This window comes from Vigna unguiculata, chromosome 5, assembly GCF_037176805.1.
Source record: "Vigna unguiculata cultivar grain cowpea cultivar isolate G323 ecotype 2 chromosome 5, ASM3717680v1, whole genome shotgun sequence".
Lineage (NCBI taxonomy): Eukaryota > Viridiplantae > Streptophyta > Magnoliopsida > Fabales > Fabaceae > Vigna > Vigna unguiculata.
Window position 1 is genome coordinate 4,938,789 of NC_140796.1, and position 22,748 is coordinate 4,961,536.

The 22,748-nt window shown below is 29.4% G+C and overlaps 1 protein-coding gene and 1 long non-coding RNA gene across 2 annotated transcripts; both read right to left on the reverse strand.

Moving 5' to 3' along the window:
• Positions 1-6,452: 6,452 nt before the first annotated feature.
• PIN5 (Auxin efflux carrier family protein) lies at positions 6,453-8,963 on the reverse strand. Its single transcript, XM_028071590.2, has 4 exons — positions 7,991-8,963; positions 7,569-7,726; positions 6,935-7,011; positions 6,453-6,691 (listed from the first exon to the last, which is right to left on the reverse strand). The coding sequence occupies exons 1-4, from the start codon at positions 8,820-8,822 to the stop codon at positions 6,619-6,621; spliced, it is 1,140 nt and encodes a 379-aa protein (XP_027927391.1). The 5' UTR covers positions 8,823-8,963; the 3' UTR covers positions 6,453-6,618.
• Positions 8,964-12,992: 4,029 nt separating this feature from the next.
• On the reverse strand, positions 12,993-14,549 carry LOC114183486 (uncharacterized). The gene is made up of 3 exons (XR_003604383.1): positions 14,465-14,549; positions 14,288-14,360; positions 12,993-13,131 (listed from the first exon to the last, which is right to left on the reverse strand). It is a non-coding gene; the product is annotated as an uncharacterized LOC114183486 (long non-coding RNA).
• Between the last annotated feature and the right edge of the window lie 8,199 nt (positions 14,550-22,748).

The window sequence follows — 22,748 nt, forward strand, 5'->3', positions numbered from 1 at the left end:
ATAGAGTATTTTAATGAAGCAATTCATTTTTTTGAAAAATTTAGATTTCTTTGTAATGAAATGTTTTGTTTGGATAGAGAAATTAAAAAGAATTTCAAATGCAAGAATTTTTTTGAAGGATTTCAATTAGCTAAATTAGTAGAACTTCAAATACCCTCAAAATAGGTGGAATTTGAAATTCTTCTCACTCAACCTCACATTCTAGACGATCCGGACGGGCACAACGACTCGGACGTACCCGACGACCCGAACGTGCCCGACGACCCGAACGTGCCCGACGACCCAGACAAGCCCGACGACCCGGACGGGCCCGATGACCTAGACAAGCCCGACGACCCGGACATGCCCGACGACCCAGACAGAATGATGAAATGGACGGGCCCGATGACTTAGAAAAGTTACTCCCCGAACGTGCCCGATGACCCGGACGGGCCCGACGACCCGGATGGACCCGACGCACCTGATGATCCAGACAAGCCCGATGACCCGGACGGGCCTGACCTAGACGGGCAAGAAAACCCGAACGAGCCCAACGACCTGGACGGACCCGACGACCCAAACTGGCCCTTCCTAATCATTGGGCCTGACGACTCGGACATGCCTGACGACCCGAAAGTGCGGGACAATGCGGACATGCCCGACGATCCGAACAAGCCCGATGACCCAAACAGACCCGACGACCGGACGGGAACTATGACCCAGACGGGCCCGATGACCCGAACGGTCCCGACGATACAAACGGGCCCGACGAATCGTATGAGCCAGACTATCCGGACAATCTTGACAACCCGGACGGACCTGATGGTTTGAATGGACCCGTACGAGTTGTCGGGTCGTTCGAGTCTCGGGCCCGTCTAGGTCGTCGGGCCTGTCCGGGTCGTCGGACGTGTCCAAGTCTTTGGGCTCATCTAGGTTTGGTACTGTTGTAATGGAATTTTTGACCCAAATGTATGAATATAATGGGATTATGCCTTGGATATGATTTAACTATGTGTGCTTGGCGTTTTGGGAACCAAAGGTAATCTAAAATTATGCATATGTGTTGTTGAATTACGGGTACACTAAACTGGTATGAAATGGGATGCAAATTGGTGTTTGGTTGCTGCTGTTATGTGCGTAATCAGTGTAGGGACCTGCAATTCTCGCTCAGACGAGCCAGGCTCGCCTAGGCGAGATTAGCAGGGACGCAAACCCTGTTGCTATATGAGCGTCTCGCTCTGGCGACGAAGATTGGGTTTGAGCGACACGTACACTCGCTCAAGCGAGATAGTTTCACCTAAGCGAGATGGTGTTGAAGTTGCGCGTGTTGAGCGCGACTTCTTGTCTAGGCGAGGGTTTTGTGGGTTTTGAGCGAACCAGGATCTCGTCTAAGCGAGACGTCGTGCCCATGTGTGATGCTTTGTTTGCATTTTAGCTCAGGCGAGTTGGATATGGGTGTTTGGGCGAGAGATGATCTCGCCTAGGCGAGAGTATCTCGCCTAAGCGAGATAACGTGGTGTGGTCTCTGTTTTAAGCTTGCTGAGGCGAGTTGGGTTAGCCTAGGCGAGGCTGAGAGCTTAGTTTGGGCGAGAGGTCCCTAGCCTAAGCAAGTTTATGCGAGTTATTATGTTTTATGTGCTTGTGTGTGATGATATGGCTGTTTTATTCTAAGGATAGGTTGTATATGCATGTGGTGTGGTGTTTGGGCTTCAAGGACTAAGTCCATTAGGGGTCTGGGATGTGCTTGGTGGTGGACACATGATGGGCATGAAACTAGTTGAGTTTTCGTCGGCTACTAATGGGCGAGGAGTCCTTAGTATGGTGATTGCATGTATCAGACGCACGATGGGCAAGGAACTGTTATGTTCCCGTCGGCTACTATTGGGCGAGAAGTCCATAGTATAGTGATTGCGTGCGTGCCAGGGTCCAAGTGAGAAGACTTGAATGATTTACTACAGGCGAGGAGTCTGTAGGGCAGGACTATGAGCGGGATAGGCTCATAGGGTTGGACCACGAATGAGTTAGTTTCGTGGAAGCACAGTGAAGTCCCAAGATCTAGTGCATGCATATGACTCATGAAGGACTATGAGGTCATGGTGGGATGATTTGAAATGTATAAGAGTTTAGTTATGTTATTTTGGGTCGGGAAGCATATTTATATTCATGCTTGTTTATATATATATATATTGTGCATAGCTCACCCTTTCTGTGTGTGTGGCGATGATCGGATAACTTGTTATCCGGAAGCAGATGATGTGATAGGTGGGCCAGGAGATGCTTAAACTCGGAGCGAGGGCTAGCAGGGGATATTTTTGTATATACATATAGTATATATTTATAATTTTGTTTTGAGATTATTATGTAAACCTGGCGGGAGCCATTGATTTTGTATTTCAGTTTTATGAATTATGAACTCCCGGTTTTATAGCTTTGTATATTAAAGTTTTGAATTTTCCGTGTTTTGGGAAATAGTTTATAATAAATGCAACAATTACTGTGTTTTGAATTTTTATTTATTTAATATCAGTAATAGTCCTTAAGGATGTTACAGGTCCAGCTCAGGTGGGTCGTCGGGTCTAACCAATCTGGTTGCGTAGTTAGGTCTGCCCGACCCATATGGGTTGTCGAGCATGTTTCCAAATTTATCATGAACTCAAAACATAATTAAGCGTAAAATAAATATTGTTAAAATTAAATTTTATCTCACAATAAATTCAATTTTTTTTTCCAAACAAGAAATTGAAACGTAAGGTATTTAAATTTCCTTATCCAAACAAGTTATTTAAAAAATGAATGAAATTTAATTACAAGCAATTCAAATACAAAACATTTCAATTTCTAAGCATCGTTGAACTGCTTCATCCAAACACAAGGTTAATAATTACATGTTCTAATTACACTTATATTATTACTATGCTTAAATGTTACCAAAGTATTTTGTTACGTTACATGTCACCATGACGACAAAATCTCCTTCAAAAATTTATTGTATTTAAAAATAATATTTTTTAAATTTAATTAAAAATATAAAATTAATAAAGATAAAAATAAAAAAATAAACATAAACATAAAATTTTAAAATATAAAATATTTAACAATAAAATTATGAAATTTCAAATTAGAAAATTAAAAAATTATAACTTTGTAATTTCTTATTTTGTTAATTTGTGAATTTTTTTCAATTTTTAATTTTATAATATTCTACTTTTGTAATTTTATAATTTCATTCTTCATAATTGTATAGTTATTTATTTTATATTTTTTATATTTTTCTTAATTTTATAATTTATAATTCATAATTTTAATTAAATTTAATAATAGTTTTCGTTTTAATCACGGTGTCTTTTAATAATATTATGTGATAATATTTAAACAAAATAATAATAATACAAGAGTGTAAGATAAATGTCACAGCATATAATTAACATTGTGTATTTATGTAAACTTAATTAAAAAAAATTTAAATTTTGAAGATTTAATTTACCACGAAAATTTAATAGGTTCTTATTAAAAATTTACAAATTAGTCGAGGACTCAAGACACAATTAATTATTTGTTTTAATATCTATTCGATATGATTATATATTCTCTTACAATTGAACTGGTTGTTTAACTATCGATCCAATTTTTTAATATAGAAAATAAAATAAAAATTGTGAAGTTTCTACAGTAAAGAATAAGAAAAAGCCGTTATTTTAAAATAAAATAAAAAAGATTAAACTTGTATATAAAGTCCAGAAATAAATATAAAACATTTTGCTACCAAAATGCTCCTTTAGAGGTTTCCTCAACTGGAATAAGGTGAGTCACCTAAAACTAAATCAAATAGAAATACATTTCTCTTATTCCATATTTCATTTGTTGTTTTCTGGTTGCTTCTTCAAATATTCTTTGAATAAATAAAACAGAAAAACTAAAAGACAAAACATTTTTCACTGTGAAAATAACAAATTGATCCGAAAGAAACTACTACTTCAAGAATAATGTTGTTGTCCAAATATATTAATTATTTCATTTAAAAGTGCCAAAGTAATTTTCTGCAACTTTTTGTTTATTAACGTACCAAAATGAATTAACAAAGCAAATTTTCTTTTTTCTTTTTTTCTTTTCTTTTCACTCAAGTTTTATTTTTGGTAAAAATGTCAAAATAAATTCTAACTCATAAATTAATTCAATTTATAATAAAATTGGGTTGGATTGAGTTAGAAAAAATACAGTGTTTTAATAATATATTTAATAGAGAGTAAGCAAATGAATTTCAATAAATAGAAAGAGATAAGTGAAATTATTTATTTTAAAAGGGATGAAGAAATGAAATGTATATATTTAAAGTAAAATTTGTGAAAATTTGTATGATATAAAATTTGTGAAAATTTTATGATTAAAATTAATATAAAATAAATTGTATCATATTGACTCACTTTAACATCCATACTTTTTCATTCATGATTTAAAATAGAAAAAGAAAAAACAAAATGATCAAATTGTATATTAAATGAATTAATCGCCCATAAAGCCAAGCATATAATTGATTAAACCCGTTGGCTGAAGCTATACCTTATTTATTTATATAATAATAAAGTCTCATTCAATGGATAATCAAATTTTCATAAAACTATAAGCTGTTTCACCTTATCTTCATTAATGTCACTAATATTTATGGAAATGAGTTATTAATGCGTAATTATGTATAGGATGCGTGTGCGTAAATTAAGGGATTAACTATAATTGTCACACCGTAGTTATGCAGAATTTTCTAACAATTTTATAACGATTATAAACATTTGAATTTTGTAATTGTTATATATTTTTTTTAAATTATATATTGAGTTTATATAAAATTTAATACAAAATTTAAATAAGTTTAATTTGGTTAAAAATATCTATTATTATAAAAATATTATTATAATATTTATATAAAAATTAAATTTGGTCTCAATTGGATGAAATTATTTTAGTTTATAAAGAAATTAAGACTAAATTGAGACAAAATAATAAATAAAGAGACAAAATTGAGATTTTTCACCCACACAATATACATATGACAAAATCATAATTTGACATGTGACAATTTTTTGTAATTAAAAAAATTTTTAAAAAATCAAAAGAATTACAAGCTGACTTGTGACAATGATACGTGTCAATTATTTAAAAAAGAAAATTGAAAATTACAAAAAAAATAAATAGAAAAAAATCATCCGCTAACACATAACACACAAAGTTAATGTCCCAATGATACCTAACAGAAAGGACAAAATTGAAACAAATTTTCAAAAATAGGACCCAATTAAAACGACTTAAAAGTTGAGGACCCGATTGATATTTGTGAACGAGACAAAAAAAACGTGATTAAAACTAAAATTTATAACTTTGGTTTCTATTTTTTTAATTTTAATTTTTGAACTTCTTTATATAATTTATGTCTTGAATTTTTAACTATATATAACCTTTTCAATTTTAGATTTAACCATTCATAATATTTGCTATTTTTATCATGACGTAGTGAGATTAAAAACAAAAATGATGCTCGTAACTTTTAGTAAAAAAATCGAGAAGGGTAACAGGGGCAAGATACTTGTTACTAAATATAATTTAACTCTGATTTAATATTATTTGAGAATCAAACATTAAACCTAAATTAAATTTACTAAATACAGGAATTAAATTACAATTAAAAAATTAAAGAAATTCTGACATAGTTACTTTCTTTCATGTACCCTAAACAAGAAAATGTTCATACTCCATAACAGGCTCTCTTTTTTTTTTTGGGGTCAAATATAAACCGGAACCGAGACTTGGTAGAGCATGGTTTATGGGCCTTATTCTAAAGTTCACACTAGTGTTTTTTTTTTCTTTCAAAACTATCTTTCATAGATAATTGAATATTAAAATAAAAGTGATTGATTCTAAAAATGTAAGGACTTAAGTAATTGAAACTAATGAACTAAATTCGCTTATTTCGTAATTTAAAGGGATAAAAAGTATAACTGATTCAAATTATTTATCAGTTTTTGGCATGTACAAAAAGAATTTATTTACATTTTATTGTTTACTCGTAGTTTGCATAGAAGAGAGTAAATAATTTCACCAAAGTCCGGGGTTTTTAATGTGTTTTTTTCTCTGAAAAATATACAGTTTTTTGCTTTTAGTCTTAATCCAAACAAAATTATTTTAAACTTTTAAAAATCCCGTAGGGTTTGAGTAATTTGTACGATGCTGAAAAATCCTTACATTAATAATATGGATATTATTTTTCTTAAAGGCAAAAGTATCAACTTCTACCATGATGAAAACTGCTACAAAGATTCCCTTCCTTGAGATTTGATTTTTCAAAATCCATAATATCAAATATTCAATAATATTAAAAAAAAAAAATTGAACTCAAAACCTCTTTCATCCTTATTTTAAATATTTTCTGCCTCATCTTATTCTAACAAATCGATTGAAAATAATTATAAGAAGCTGAAACATGATGGTTTCAAGATTTGTATTACATTTCATGGGATAGAATTAAGTGGCTAGCTCATAGGAATCAAAATCATACTAAATTACAAATTATAAATCATCCATGCTACAATTGAAGAAGCAAAAAAAAAAAAGTTTGAATAATCTTGGATCCTTTTATAAAGCATCTTTGATTTAATGTATGAACTCCAATATTGCATAGTAGGCAACTAAGATAGGAAGTGAAACAATCATGCCAAAGATCACCCTGTTAATCACAAAGGATAAAACGTTATCATATCATAAACCCTTCAAAAATTAAGTACATATTTTTAAATTGTTGACCAAAATTATGATAATATTCTATCTTATAAATTTTATATTAACTAGAGATAAAATTTGTTTTATAAGTCAATTTGTAAAAGTCCATTTCATAACACTATTTTATATATTCTAAATTGACGACATAAAATTTTTCAACCATTCATGTATGAAAAAAATTGAAACTTACGCAGTGCTGAGAATCTCTGGATGCAATCCATACTCTTTAGCAAAAATGAAGGATGTGATGGATTGTGGCACAGCAGCCTGCACCAGATATATATAGAGAATGAAATAATTAAATTAATTTGTTTTTTTCTTTTGTTTAAAATCACATCTATATATCTTCTACAAAAGGTAATTAATTCTCTTTGAACGAAGAGAAAATAAAATAATCGAATATGCGAACATACTTTTAACAAGTAATTAATTCTGTTTACACGTAACCCACAAAACAAAATATGTTGTGTCCTACACTTCCTCCATATTCCCTTGTCACCACCACCTCTTTTTCATGCATATAAAAAAATATTACTCAACATTCACTCATGTTTCAACAATCTTTTGGTGGTCTCAGTCACAAATCAATAACTAAACTAATACATAAAATTGCACGAATTTGGCAATGAAAACATTGTACGTGTTGTCGGTTTTATCAGAAAACATATATCAGTACAACATTAATTATGTCAGTTTTTTTTTATCAGAAAACATATACCAGATATCAGTAGAAAGTTTTATTCACATTTGAATTTCCTAACAAATTGTTGATCGAATGAATGTGAAAACCACTGATTCATATGTTATGTATGTATATGCATTACCTGAATGATGGCAACTCTGAAGACGTCACCGTGCAATCCTACAGCGATGGCACCGATAGCCATGGCTGCAGGGCCCGCAATGAACTTCAACACCAAACCAAATACAGTCAGACTTGGTCCACAACCAATCAACTTATCCTGAAGTGCCATGAAAATACCTGCATCTCCAACTAGTTTAAGTTAATTACCTTCACCAAAGTTTAATTTGTTAGGATCCAACGCATACCACATTACCAAAAGCTATATCTTTTAGTTAGGGTGCAACTCATTTTACTTAAAAATATATCAGTTCAAGCATCACGATTTGATTGTGACTCGATCCACGTGGACTCTATCACGAGACAATTTATCCTACCAGGTACGTAATTAATTAACCTAAAACTAAGGAAACTAAAGAACATAGATGTGATTAACTCACTCACCCATACTAAACATGGCAGTTCCCGTCCCTGCCTTTGACATGATCTGTATAGACCCTTCTAACATACTCGGCATCTCCAAATTCCACCTGTTAGATATGAAGGCCCAGGAAATGCCAATCACACAACCGTAGGAGTTAGGGTTCATGACAAGTTTGAGCCACACAACTTTCATCAACTTGCAAAACGGAATACTGCTAACACTTTCTTCTATCGCCAACTCCTCTTTAACATCAATGGCTACACCATTTTCTCTTCCACCACCTTCACCTTCACCTGTCAAATCATCAACAATCATTGATTTTTTTGATCTAGGTTTAAAGCTGCTGGTGGTGGTAGTGGTGGTGGTGGTGCCTTCGATTCCTGTTCTCCGAACCTCCAACACAAAGAGAAGCAAAGTGAGCCATATGATGGCCTGCACCACCGAGGACTGAACCACAAGGTCCTCACCAAGGGCTCCGTACATGGGCTTCACCATCGGAACCCCAACGACAAGAGCGTTGGTGAGAGTGCACAAAGAGAAGCTGGTTATGGACCAGCAGAAACTCCCCTTGGTGGTGCACCTGGCCCATAGGGCTAGCACCACGATGATGATGAACTTTGATATGGTGTCTGCAGCTATGAACGAAAAGTTCATTTTGAAAGGGTCGATGTGTGCAGTGAACTCAAATGTAAAGAGTGGCAAAGTGAAGTAACATACTAGCTTGTTTATTGCATCACATTGCTCCCTACTGAAGATCTTCCACCACTTCACTGAACCATACCCTAACACCAGAGCCACGTACAGTGGCACCACTGCTACTATCACTTTGTACACATCTTCCCACCCTATCATTCTCTTTTTCTCAAAACCTCGACTTTCTCAACAAAACTATGAATATTTTCGACAACTTGGTTTTTCTGTTTTTGGTTTCAGTGTAACCAAACTGCATTTTGAGTCAAACAGTTACCGATTTGGAGTATTTATATGCGTACACTTACGACAAAGGACAGAATTATGTGAATAAACAAATCGGTAATGTTATTCTTAGAGTGAAGTCATTTAAATATAAATCTTGATATTCAAGTGTAAAGTAGACATACAAATCATCAACTTTATTCCAGTGACATCATTTGGTTGTGTTCTGTTTCTATTATTTTATGTTGATCAACAATTTATGAAGGTGAGTTGTTATGCAACACCGAGCTTTTGTGGCTTAGAAATGGAGTTCAGAATGATGTGGAGGTTGAACTGTACCGTTTCTAATACTCAATAAGTGAGATTCTAGAGCACTAGTTAGCCTTTTTGTTTTTTTGTTTTTTTTCATCTATGCACACGTATAAATATTATTCGAATGAGTTTACCGTGAATCAATCCTATAAAATTGATTTTATTTAGCTTTTATTCCTAAACATTTGTGTTTTTTTTTTTCGAATACATTCCTTCATATTTAACGTTTTTAGACATCATTGATGTGCATTTCAACATAATTTAGAACAACAAAACGGCGTGTAAAGTCTAAATATTGTCTTTAACATTTTACATTATAAGACTACAATAAAAAAAATTACTATCGAATAAAAATCGTGGATAATCACTAAAGTATGTTAGTATTGTCAACGATTTACCTATGGACCTATTATCAATGAATGTTTTTGTTAATAATTAAAATTTTAAAAATTTTCGATAAAATCTGTTAATAATATTTATTTTATTGATAAACTATTTTCATAAAAATAAATTACTAGCTAGTAATTTAAATATATAAGAACATGAATGTACTTTTAACATTAAATCTTACACTCTCAAGATTACATATCACCATAGAATATGAATATATATTAATTCAATTTAATAAAAATAATTTATAAAATGAATATTATTCCCATTTATATATTTTTATGGATTTTATCTCTGACTATCATAAGATGGAGTTTTACTTTCAAAAACTTTATTACAGTAGAATACCTCACTACAAGAAAATGTCTTATTAGTAACAAATTTTAGTGACTAAAAGTTGTTAGTCACTATAGTGACCAATTTAGATATCAATTTACAAAATTAAAATTTATTGGTTAGTAAAATAGTCACTAATATAAATAAAAAATTATAATTGGTCATTAAATTTGTCACTAATTAATTAGAGACCAATTTAGTAACTAAGTTATTTTGATAGCCAAAAATTTGGTAGCTAATTTTTAGTGACCAGTTTTCTTTGGTAGCCAAAACTATGATAACTAATTTTAAAAACCAATTTAGTGACCAATTATAATTTTTTATTCATAATAGTAACTATTTTAGTAACCAATAATTTTTTTACTTTGTACTCGTATCTAAACTAGTAATTATAGTAACTAACAATTTTTTATTACTAAAATTGGTTATTAATGAAATATTTTCTTATAGTATTTTTTTAAATGAATTTTGGTATAATTCATTATTAAAGATGAAATCAGATTATAATATAAAAATGGGTTTTTCAAATTTATCTCGTAAATTCATTGTGAGATTGAATTAGATAGAAATTTATTTATTGGGACTTGAGAAAAAATGTACTTCTTCCTCGAGGAACACCAATTGTATTTATAGAATTTCTGAATCCCGAAATTCATGTGACAAAATTGGTAATATAATATTAAATAATATTAATAAAATATTGATATATTTCAATTATATAATAATAATAATATAAAAAAAAGTGACAATATATACCAAATATTAGGCAAATATTTCATATTAAAGAATATTATAACGTAATAAAACTATTAAGATTTCTCATAGTTACTATTAATATATTCATATTTATCTCAAAATAGATGTATCTCAGAATAGCTTCTAATAATTGAAGTTTAATGGAACTTATTAAATCACATTGCTGAACACTTGCTAAAAAGAGCTGATCGGATAATATAACGAAGGTGTCATTTTCTTATGATTGGAATATAAGACAAGCTTAAGCTTAATTGAATGATTCAAAACATACTTATAAGATGTTTCTAGTTAAGCTCTGACACTTGAGTTTTTCTGAATTGAAGGTGCATTTGAATTGGAATAACGATTTTAAAAGCATGGATTTGGAGTATACGTGGTGTAAGAATTGGATTCCATGCATATATATATATATATATATATATATATATATATGGATTCCTGAAAGCTGACACGAGTGTAACTAAGTAGCTTAGTGCATGCCAAAGTGTGGTTCCTTTTGGCTTTCTTGTTTTGTGTTGTTTTGTGGTCAGCGATTTTTGACACAGAATAAAGAATGAGGTGCAAGTAGTTAATACCACTACTCCATATCCACCTTTCAAACAAGTTTTTGGGATTGTATTAATTACTGTCACGTTATTGCTTCCTATTTTATTCTTAGCACATCACAGTGGGATTGAATTATAATAATGCACGCATCCTAAATTCTCTGCTTATCATTCATGTCATTTTTTGCTGTTAGAAGGTGACAACACCAACCAATATATACTTACCAATCTTGAATTCAGTCACAGAACCTTCATTTTATGAATAAAATAAAAGTTTAATGTTGGTGTGTTGTGCTTCACCATCACTCACTCACTCATTCTCATCACACATTATCTATATATATGCCATGTATCTAATTAATGGGAAGTTGTTTTTGTATGTTGGAGTGTGATCAACAAGTTTGGGTCATTCAATAATTATAATGGGTTGCTTCAATCAAAAAGTAATTGTTTTAGAGTCACTTAATCACATAAATTAAACAAATATACATGGTTATATGTATTTTTATATGATTTTTTTTATAATTAGATTTGACCATTTTTTTTCTAAGTCATCTTATTTCGTATGTGTTTGTTGGACGGATAAAAATAACATGTCTTGAAAAGTCTCATATCGCCTAAGACAATCAAGGAAGTGGGTGTTAGTGACTATATAATAGACTCTAAGTCTATGATATTCCTTTCTCTGAGTCATAGACACTTCAAACTTGTGTATTTGACTCTTGTATACTCTTATAATAAGTTAAATTATTGTTTTGAAAAGTATAGATATACTTGAAATTTTTTTCCAACAATTTCTATTCTTATCATATTTGACCGTGACTATTCACTTTAACGTTATCTCATTATATTTAATATCAAAACACTAATATATTAAAGTGAGAAAATAATTATATATTTATATATATGAATGCAAAAAAGAGAAAAACAAGTTTAAGTTGCTAGCAAATCATAATCAAAAGTTATAAACTAGGAAGCAGCATTAATGGAATACAAATGCAAAAGTAATTTTTGCCAATAAATTTTGTCATAAGATGAAAACCAAATTATTGTTATATAAGTAATTTTTTTCACATGATTTAAAAAAAAAAAAACTAACTATTATATTAATTCATAATTTTATTGAGTTATTCGAATATAATATTTTAATATGTAGCATATCAAGAATAAATTCAATTTTAGTACAATAAGTTCTAAATTCTCTCTATCGTTATTATATTTTCCTTGAAACGTTAGTTTGTGTACCCTATGTGTACATGTCGACCATAGTATAAATAAACAGTTATCTTTTATTCTAATTTATCATTAATGAAGACGAAGATTAGGTGATATTGTGCTTTTAGGGTTCGTACGCTTTGATGTTTTGTTCTACGTGAATCTAGGGTAAAACATTTTAACACACATGTTCTGTTCTTCGTGAATTGAATTAAACGAGGTGTCTCGAGATGTACTTAGAGGCAATGGAGGATCGTAGTGTGTGTAGGGTCTTGCTCCCTCCAATATTTTTTTTCTCTGTGTAAATATATATATATATATATATATATATATATATATATATATATATATTATTAATTTTAATTTGTTTTATCTGTTCAACATGTAACATCCCAATTAAATGGATAATATCAATTTAAACAAAACGTCGCATATAAAATAATATCTAGAGAGTGCGGGAAAAAGGTAAGGAGGCACACAATACCCCAACCATGTTCATACGAAAGGGAGGAGGCATTACACTACCTAACCTAATTAAAATAAATCAACAAAACACAAGTTCTCGTACAGAAAAATAAATCTAGACAATAAAACTTCTTCAGCTAAGGGCTCCCTAGTGAGCCTCATACCCGTCCATAACCATCAAGCCGTAGCATCCTCATTGCTATTACCACTACCATGGGTTCTCGCATCTGCTCACATCAATAGAATTGATGATCATTGCAAAGGAGGAAAATCACACACACAACCATACAAACAAGCGAAAGGGTAAGCTAGTGCACAAAATTCATACATCATAATAATCATCATTCAATCATATAATCAAGCATAATTGACGAAAAACTCTCACATAATACACCAAACCCTTTCAAAACTACAAGACTTGACTATCTGGATACGCATAATGAGGCACCACCACAAGACAGTGGAATTAAGTCCTAGCAGTGAGGCATCACCACGAGGCCTTCGCGGAATTACACCCTTACCAGAGGCACCACCACGTGGCCTACGTGAAATTACGTCCTGGCCTTGAGGCACCACCACGATACTCACGTGGAATTACGTCCTTATCTCGAGGTACCACCGTGAACTCCTCTTTAAAAGGGTCCACAGAATTATGTCCATTAGATGAGGCACCACCATGAGCTCTCACTACAAGAGTCATGGAATTACGCCCTACTCACATATTGAACATGTTTCACCAACCAATCAGAAGTCCCCATAACTAACATCATGTATAACAACCCCATCATGCAACTCAGGCTTTCCAATTCATATAACACACAACAACATACCATTCCCACCGCAACCTCATATATCAATCATGGCATCATCCCTCAACCCACGTAGTAAAGCATTTAGATCAAATAGGCAATCACACATCAGTGCACCATTCAACAATAGTACCAAACTCACCCCACAATCTCGCTCAGGCTAATAGGTCCCGCTCAAGCGAGGGGGGTCCTCTCGCTCAGGCGAAACCCTTCTCGCCTAGGCGAGATCGCGAAAGGGGAAAAGCGGACTCTGCGAGGTCTCGCTCAGGCGAGTCCCTTCTCGCCTAGGCGAGATCACTCCTCGCTCAAAAATAAAAACCTCTCGTCTAAGCGAGAGATCGAGCAGCAGGTCCTGGGCGAGCCTCTACTAATCTCGCCTAAGCGAGGCAAGCTCGCTTGGGCGAGAAAACCAGTGCCTGCCACTGTTCTTTCGAGTGACAGCCACCCACACGCACCCACACAGTCCAACATGCAATTTCAACTGATTAAATTCACACACAGACCGTTCAATCATCATAGACTCATCAAACAAGCAGATTCTACCGAAAATGTGGTGAGATCTAGCTTCCCTTACCTAGAATGAGCTAGCAAAATAACTTTGACACCTAAGCCCACCACTGCAGCAGCCCCACGAGCAGATTGAAGAGCTGGAGATAGTGGCACATAAGGGAGATTAGGTTTACTACTGTGAACCCCAACATAGAACACGAAAATAACTTAGAGAGGGTTTAAGGTCATGGAACAAACTTACGTGCAGGAGCAACGAGGTTGAACTAACTCGAACGGAACGGAGGGCCAAACCCTAGCAGAGACGGCAGCAGCAGCTCAAGGGTGTGTGGAAATTTGTTTTACGCAAAAGTGTCAGAATTAGGGTTTTGGACAGCTTTAGGTCAGTTTTTTCCTTATTGGGCCAGCCCTCAGGCCCAAAGGTTAAGGGCAACCTAAAAAAAAAGGGCAGCACGAAAAAGTGGACCTTACACAACACCTCCATAATTTTTATGTATTTATTTTAGACTTAACTTCAATTCAACTCTCAACTCATTTTAAACCATAATGATAAGATTGAATAGTAGTTGATATTAAGCAAACAAAACTTTAAAATCAAATAATAGAAAAGGTAGATCAGTTTTAACCAATCAAGTCATTGAATAAATTAAGCAGTAAGTTGTTTAAATTTTGAATGTATTTTAGGTGAGTGTGTAAATGTTAAGTTGTACTAAGTACAAAGATGACTTAGAATCTAATTTTGATATTTGATACACAAATATATTAATTTAAGATTTAGAATCAGTTGGTCTAATTAGACTGTAAGTTTGCCTAAAATGCTTTATTCGATAACATTTATATATTGTCTTTTACGTATGTCAAAATGAGTTTTAACCCATGAGCCAATTCGATTCACAACAGGTTTGAGTCAAGTTAGGTTGAGAAAAATTAAGTTTTTCTAAAAGTGGATTGAACTTAATCCAGGTCACTCCACTTAACCACCAACATTTTTTTACAATTTTTTGTAATAATTATTTACTATCCTTAATTATATAGGTTCAGAATTTCATATTATAAATGCTAAAGTGTTGCTCAATAATATTTGAATATTTGAATGTTTAATTAATTTGATTGTCAAGTGATATACGCTGATACTTTAATCTTTAACTATAATCTTTATAGTAAATTACTCAATCAATTGTCTTATAAATTTTTTTTTTCTAAATTAGCATGACAAAAAAAATTATTAAAATATTATCACATTTATTTTGAATAACTTATTTTTTTTATCAATTGGTTTTAAAAAATCTTCATTTCTTTGTAAACTGTCATCCAATACTATTTATATAGATTATTTGGACTTTGTTTGAAATTTATGAATGTTATGTATTTTATTTTATTTGAATTTTATGGTTAAAATATGTTTTAAATATTTTTTTTTTAAATATTCACGGATATCCGTACATATCCGTGGATATTAAAAAAATATCTAGGTATCCTTATGGATATGGGGACGGGTATGGTGTGAATATTTATCCGGTGAGTAGGATATGATAGACCTAATACATGTATCCTACTTGCTCCATTAACATCCCTAAATGTGAAACTTAAACTTACACTTGAATTTTTAACAAATTATTAAGATGATTATCTAGTCAAGTGTTTTTTGATCGAGTGAGAAATTATCATTTAGAGAAACAATTCCAAAAGTACTTGAAAATATTGTGAAAGAATACTTGATGGTTGGTTAGACAATTTTCGTGTTTAACCCAAAATTATGCTTTACTATTTTATTTATCTTTCCTTTATACAATTTCTTAAGAAATAAACTTTTAATATAATTTAAATCAGTTTGTATATAATCATATACCGTAAATTTATTCAATTTATAATCAACGTGACATCTAACACAATTCAATGTTGGAAATATTTTATGACTATTAATTAGTGATGAATTTAATGCGATATGAGTGTAATCCGGATTCGTTTAGCTATCAAAATTGTATCCAATCACCACTTACCTCACATTTTATTTGCTATTTTGTTACTAAGTTTTTCTTATCTTTAAATGATTGAGACCAACTTACGTATACTTGGTCGCTAATTATTGTGAAATCTAAAATGAATAGTGGCAGTAAATACGATTATAGTATTGTAGTCATTTAAGAAATATTTAGTTTTAGTCGCAAGTTGATCACAATAATTTTCTTCATATTACTAATGAAAATTTCGGTCACTAAAATTATTACGGCAAAAATATCATTTAGTAATGGACACATTGTTCCATGTGATGTTGTAAATTTTGTTTCTTGATTATTTAAAAATATTCGGACTTATTTAACAATTATAAATACCAAAAAGTATAGATATTTTACATAATCGCACAAATAATTTAAGTTATGTGAATGTGTTTGTTTACGTGGTAAAAGAATATTTAGACTATTGCTTAAAAACAATAATCAAAAAATATTTGGGAAATCATAAGTGCGTTATAAAAGAATAATTGTAATACTTAGTAAAAAGAAACAAGTTAATATATTTAACATGTTTGTGTTTTATTGTTTTACTTCTAACCTTGCTTCTTTTAAAATGGGATTTTGTAGTGGGAAAACTCAGATATTGTAAAAGTTTTTAAAACAAAATTTAACTTTCATTCATTAATTTTTTTTGTTTTAATAGCTTCCACACAAATTTTGACCATTTCCATTTGGGTGTTGGCAATTTGATAAATCATCATGAATGGTAGTGATCTTCACTATCCATGGAAAGCAAACTTCCAAAGCCAAAAGTTGAAAACCAATGAAAAGGAAAATGCACTCAAAGATTCTGAGAATGAAACGATAGAATACACGAACAACATCACAACATATTTCCATATATTTAGGGTTAAATATTTTTTGTCCATCAAGTTTCAGTGAATTTTGGAATTAATCTTTCTTCGAAACTTTATACTAATTCAGTCTTTCATCTTTATAAATGCGTGAATTTAGTCTTTACCAAATTTTGTTAAGTTTATTTGACATTTTAAATGCATTTTATAATAATATTTGAGTTAACATTAAAGCAAAAATGTGTCAAACGGAATAAACAATTCAAATACTATCATGAAATGCGTTTGAAACATAAGATAAATTTAACAAAATTTGGTTAAAATAACTAAATTCACGCATTTTTAAAAATGAATGACTAAATTAGTCAAAAACTTTGAAGATTGACTAATTTCAAATTTCACTAAAACTTTAGGGAAAAAAACATATTTAACCCATATATTTATTATTTCAAACATTCATTTCATTAAGATGGTGACTCCCCCTTGATTTTCTCGTTTCAACATTTTATTAATATAATTTGAATAAAGTTTAAAAAAGAAAGGTATCATTTTTAAAGTTAAGTAATATCTTGATGATTTAAATTTAGAAACTTGAATTACAAAATTTTTATGTTCCAAAAGATGGGAACAATAACACATGGGGAGAAAGAAGGGAGCGTGTAGCATAATTTGTGGTGTAAGTAAATTTTGAATATGTTGAGGATGTCACAGAATAAAATTTAATGATGTTCGTCTAAGATGTTAACAATTCACACGGATTTGTTGAAGGAAGGAATAGAATTTTAGCGATGCATGTGAGGACACAAACACATCAATTCCAATTTGTGTTACTTTGATTAGTCTGCATCTAACATTATTTTAACCCTTTTTTTTATACTTAGAACATGTTCCTTCAAACTTGTAATATTTCACGATGCAAATGAACTTTCACCAAAAATATTAATTAAATATTTAAAGATGATATCAAATTATATCATATAGATAAATGAAACTTATAAGTGAAATCTTGGTTAAGTTGTTAATAAAATAATATCAAATTATATTATAGACAAATGAAAATTTTGTCTTATAAATCGGTCAATTTTATTTCATGATTAAGTTCGTTTTAAAATTTATTTTTAATATGGTATAAAATCTATTTAATATAAAATTTATTAAATTTTTTATATTACTTAGTATTAAATCATTGTCAAATTTTAAAAAATGTTTAATCACACGTTTAAAATGTTGAACTAATACAAAGAAATATATATTAAAATAAATAAATACTAAATTTCAAATAAATTTATATTAGACACATATTTTTTCAAAATCTATTAATTATTTATTATCATATGAAATTTTATTAAAATAAAAAAACAAAAAACAAAACATAGTGAACTATAACAAACTCATGAAAAAAATATACATTTCGCAAAAGATAAACAAAGTATATTTACTATAAAAAATATTTAAAAAATTATGATAAGATAAAATATTAAATTACTTATATTATTTTTTATTAATAAAAATCAAATTAGTCGACTTATTAATACACTAATTTTTCTTACGAAAAAATATAAAAAACTTTTGCCGCATTTTATATGATAAAATTTTGACAATCGAAGTTGAATTTCTAATATTAAGAAAAAGTAATATTTAATATTTAAATGGATCACTCGTCTACCATGAATTTTGTATGGTTAAAAGCAATGAAATTGATATATTTGTACGTGTTGCATTTTGTTTTGGCATCTAATTATTTGTTTTAACTTTTTCTACTTGGATATTCTTGTGTTAGTATCCAATGTCGTTCAATTTCTTCTGCTTCTTTTAGTTTTTAGTGCTCAGAGTATTTTGAATTTGCTTTCTCCCATTGAAAGCCATTTTTTCAACTATTTCGTTATGTCTCATATATTTTTATTTTAATGCTAAAAGTGAGACAGTGTCGTGCAATTGTCAATTTTACGTTAGAAAATAAATATATTTTTTTGAAAAAAAATGAGGTGATTGTCGTCCAACTTTATATTTTTTTTCTAACTTATTATCCACTAAAAATACAAATATACTTTTTGGTGTATTTGTATAACTGGTAAGTGAAAAAACTTTTTCGGTACCTCTAATAAATTTTATATAATTTAGGAATCGAAGTTAATGACAGTTTAAATATTCTTTATTTTTTAAAATAACTTTTAAAAATAAAATTGTGATAAAACTTTACAGTGCACAATATTTTTTTTCTTCTAACGAGTATTCTATAACATAATAACAATAATATATATAACATTAAAATAATACTATAAAGTTTTATATTGATGGGTTCAATTGCTGACATAAACTTTGAGAGGCTTACATCAACATCTCATAAAGTAGAAACTATAAAGGCTAGAATGCACTTAATATACCTTTGGTGCCTCACAACAATTAGAACAAATTTTTAATTTACTATTAATTAAAAACTTTGCATCATTCTAAAGTAAATAATAATTTAATTATTAATAAATTTCTTATTCTCTAAATTAACCCTCATTTGTCTTTAATGAAAAATTATTAAAAATACTTGCAAATCACCACCAATCAATTTCTTAGGATTTTGAAAAATAATTAACCTAAAGTTTGAGTTTCTATACTTTTTAAATTAAAAATAATGTATTATGAATTGAATAAATATTCTATTAATATTTTTAATGTATGCAGAGAAATACTTGACCAATACAGATAACACCTATTAGTATAAAATTAGGATTTTTTATTTTCTTTCATTTATAATTTCCTTATTTTCTAAAAACCACCATAGTTATTATTAATCACCGATCAAAGCGTACCCTATATACTTGACAACAATTATTTAAAAATATAAAAAATAATTATACGTCCATAAAAATTAAACTTAATTTAATAAGCCCACGCCCAAACTTCATTAGTGGATTTCAATTTTGTGACTTCTTATTCGGATTCTCTTCCCCTGGGCTTGCTCACCTTTTATAGTTATCATGGGCCTCTATTGAGAAGAAAAAAATTATTTTAACATAATTATAATTTTATTTAATTTATGTTATTTCATAGACGATATGTTTTTAACTATGAATAGGTTTATATATATATATATATATATTATAAATTAAATATTTTCAATAAATAAAAGAATAAATATATTTTTAGTTTTTGAATTTTGATGTCAAATTATAATTTTTTTTTGTTTTAAAATTTAATTTTTTTTAGTTTAAACTTTAAAGATAAATGGATATATAGTCTTTTTTATCTCAATTACGTTAATATTTTTATGTGTTAAATACGTTTTATAATAACATTTAAATTATTAACACCATTTTATATATTATCATTTCAATATCAGCTGAAAAATGTATTTGATATCAATGAAATTATAAATAATATTAGTTTGATCAATTATATGAAATGAGTTATATAATGAATATATAATTAATTTGATTATTTTAAATATTGGTCAAATATATTATATATATATATATATATATATATATATATATATATATATATATATTCACACACTAATTAGAAATAGATGGAGGAAGTGTTTAACTCTCTATAGAGATATGGAGTTTAGAATTTCTCATACTTATTCATGAATTTGATTTCGCCCCATAATTGTTTAAATTTTATTTTTAGTAACTGTTGTCATATGATCTGTCAAAAAATAACAATGACTCAGCATGAGCTTTTGATAAAAAGAAAAACTCAAAACTTACGCATCAATATTTGTTCTTAAATCAAACTTATACAATAAGTTAATAAAGATAATTCCCTAGTTGAAAAACACTTATAATTTAAGAGATAACTAAAAAAAGGATAAGAGGACACCAACTTTTAGAGACATAGAACAGTATAAATAATAAAATTAAAGTTTAGTCAAGAATTAATCTAGTTGATAAAATTATTTTTTTTCAATTAAACCAATATTAAGTTTAAATTAACAAAATGAGTGTGAAAAATCTTTAGAGCAATAAAGTATTTAAAAACTCTTAAATTAAATATGATGGGAATGAAAATTATTGCCATACAGTCATTACAGTAAATATTCACTTAAATATGTATTTTGATCTTGAGAGTTTGATGCAAATTTATGAATTTTAAAGATTCATATTACAATATGAAATATTATAAGTGTTGAAAATTTGTAGAGATGGTAAAAATATGAGAGATATAAGAGATATGTTGCAAGATGAACTTGTTATTTTATTTTATTCATATACTTTTTTTCTCCATCTATATATATATATATATATATATATATATATATATATATATATATATATATATATATATATAACAGAATATAAAGTAAAATGACTTTACGTGATTTTTTTTTCTGAAATTAAAATCACAAAATTATTGATCCGAGAATTTTTTTTCTTTTCAAATACAAATTTAGACAGATTAGAAATTTAAATGAGTGCAGACTTAAATGAGTACACATTTAAACGAATTTTCACTGTACAGTATACATGATAGAGTATAATATTAAAAAAAGATGATGATAATAGATATGAAAATTTAAAAGTGGGAGATAAGAAAAATCTTTGTTTTTCTTTTATGCAAGGAGAGAAAAAAAAAATAGTTTTGCAATATAAACTATTTAACTTAAAAACTAGTTATTTAAAGTTTTTTAGATATTTCGAAAAATATTTACTGATTCTATGAATGATTTATATTTATGAGAAATCCAAAGTCTATTTTACTATGTTTTAAACATCTACAAAACTCATTTTCCAAATTTTGTTTTAGATAATCGAATTCAGTGTCACTCATATTAAGATCTTTTGTCGGTACATATTTTTAGTTTAAATTAACGATTAATGATATGGTACTAACAATTCTCGATGTAGGGTATGTTAATTATTAAAAAGAAGAATATCTGCAATAAATTTTTTTATTAGAACTCTGTTGTTTGTGGCCAATAATTCCTTTAATTTACGAAAATATTATTGACTATGAGCATTTGACTATCAGCCCAACACCAATTTGGAGTGTGGGCCCATTTGCTCCAATGATTGGTTTATTTCTAATAATTGCATTTTGAGTGCAAAATAATTATAATTTTTATTTTATTGTTTACAACCGCACTTGCACTCGTGACCACACCAAACATTATACGTAGATCGATTGGGTCAAGATTTGAAAACTTGGCTACAAATACAATCACGTTACCCACATGGTTGACTATTACTTTAAAACCAATCACAATAATTCAAATATCATTGTCTTCATATGCAACCCAATCACCACACTTTGTACTCATCCATTTCCTTTTTTATGTTTATGACTAGACGTAACCAGCACCATCCTTATAATTCCAGAAAAATCGTTTGCTATTCTTGTCATTTTCGTTGTGAATTAAATAAAAAACATGCACCTCTTACTTAGCCATGTTATTAGCAACATAAATGTTTCACATCGGTGAATAATGTTAACGAAGTTGAATTATCTGAACTTTAATCCCTCAAATTATTAACCTAATAGTTCATTCTACCAAATTTTTTTCATGATTAACTGGTGTGAAAGTATAGTGAACTTTCTTAATATTTTATAATATTAGGTTTGAAATTCACTTTTTATCATATTTTTCTAACTAAATTAGGTTATTATCTATCCTATCCTTAATGTTTTATAATATTAGGTTTGAAATTCACTTCTTGATCATATTTCTCTAACTAAATTAGGTTAAAATCTATCCTATCCTTAATGTTTTATAATATTAGGT

Bases quoted from the DNA above. Each gene is read 5' to 3' on its own strand.
- PIN5 (XM_028071590.2), bottom strand. From the start codon at position 8,822: ATGATAGGGTGGGAAGATGTGTACAAAGTGATAGTAGCAGTGGTGCCA. The intron at 7,012-7,568 runs GTAATGCATATA...TATCTGGTGCAG, and splicing joins TCAGAGTTGCCATCATTCAG to GCTGCTGTGCCACAATCCAT. The intron at 6,692-6,934 runs GTAAGTTTCAAT...TGTGATTAACAG, and splicing joins CCAGAGATTCTCAGCACTGC to GGTGATCTTTGGCATGATTG.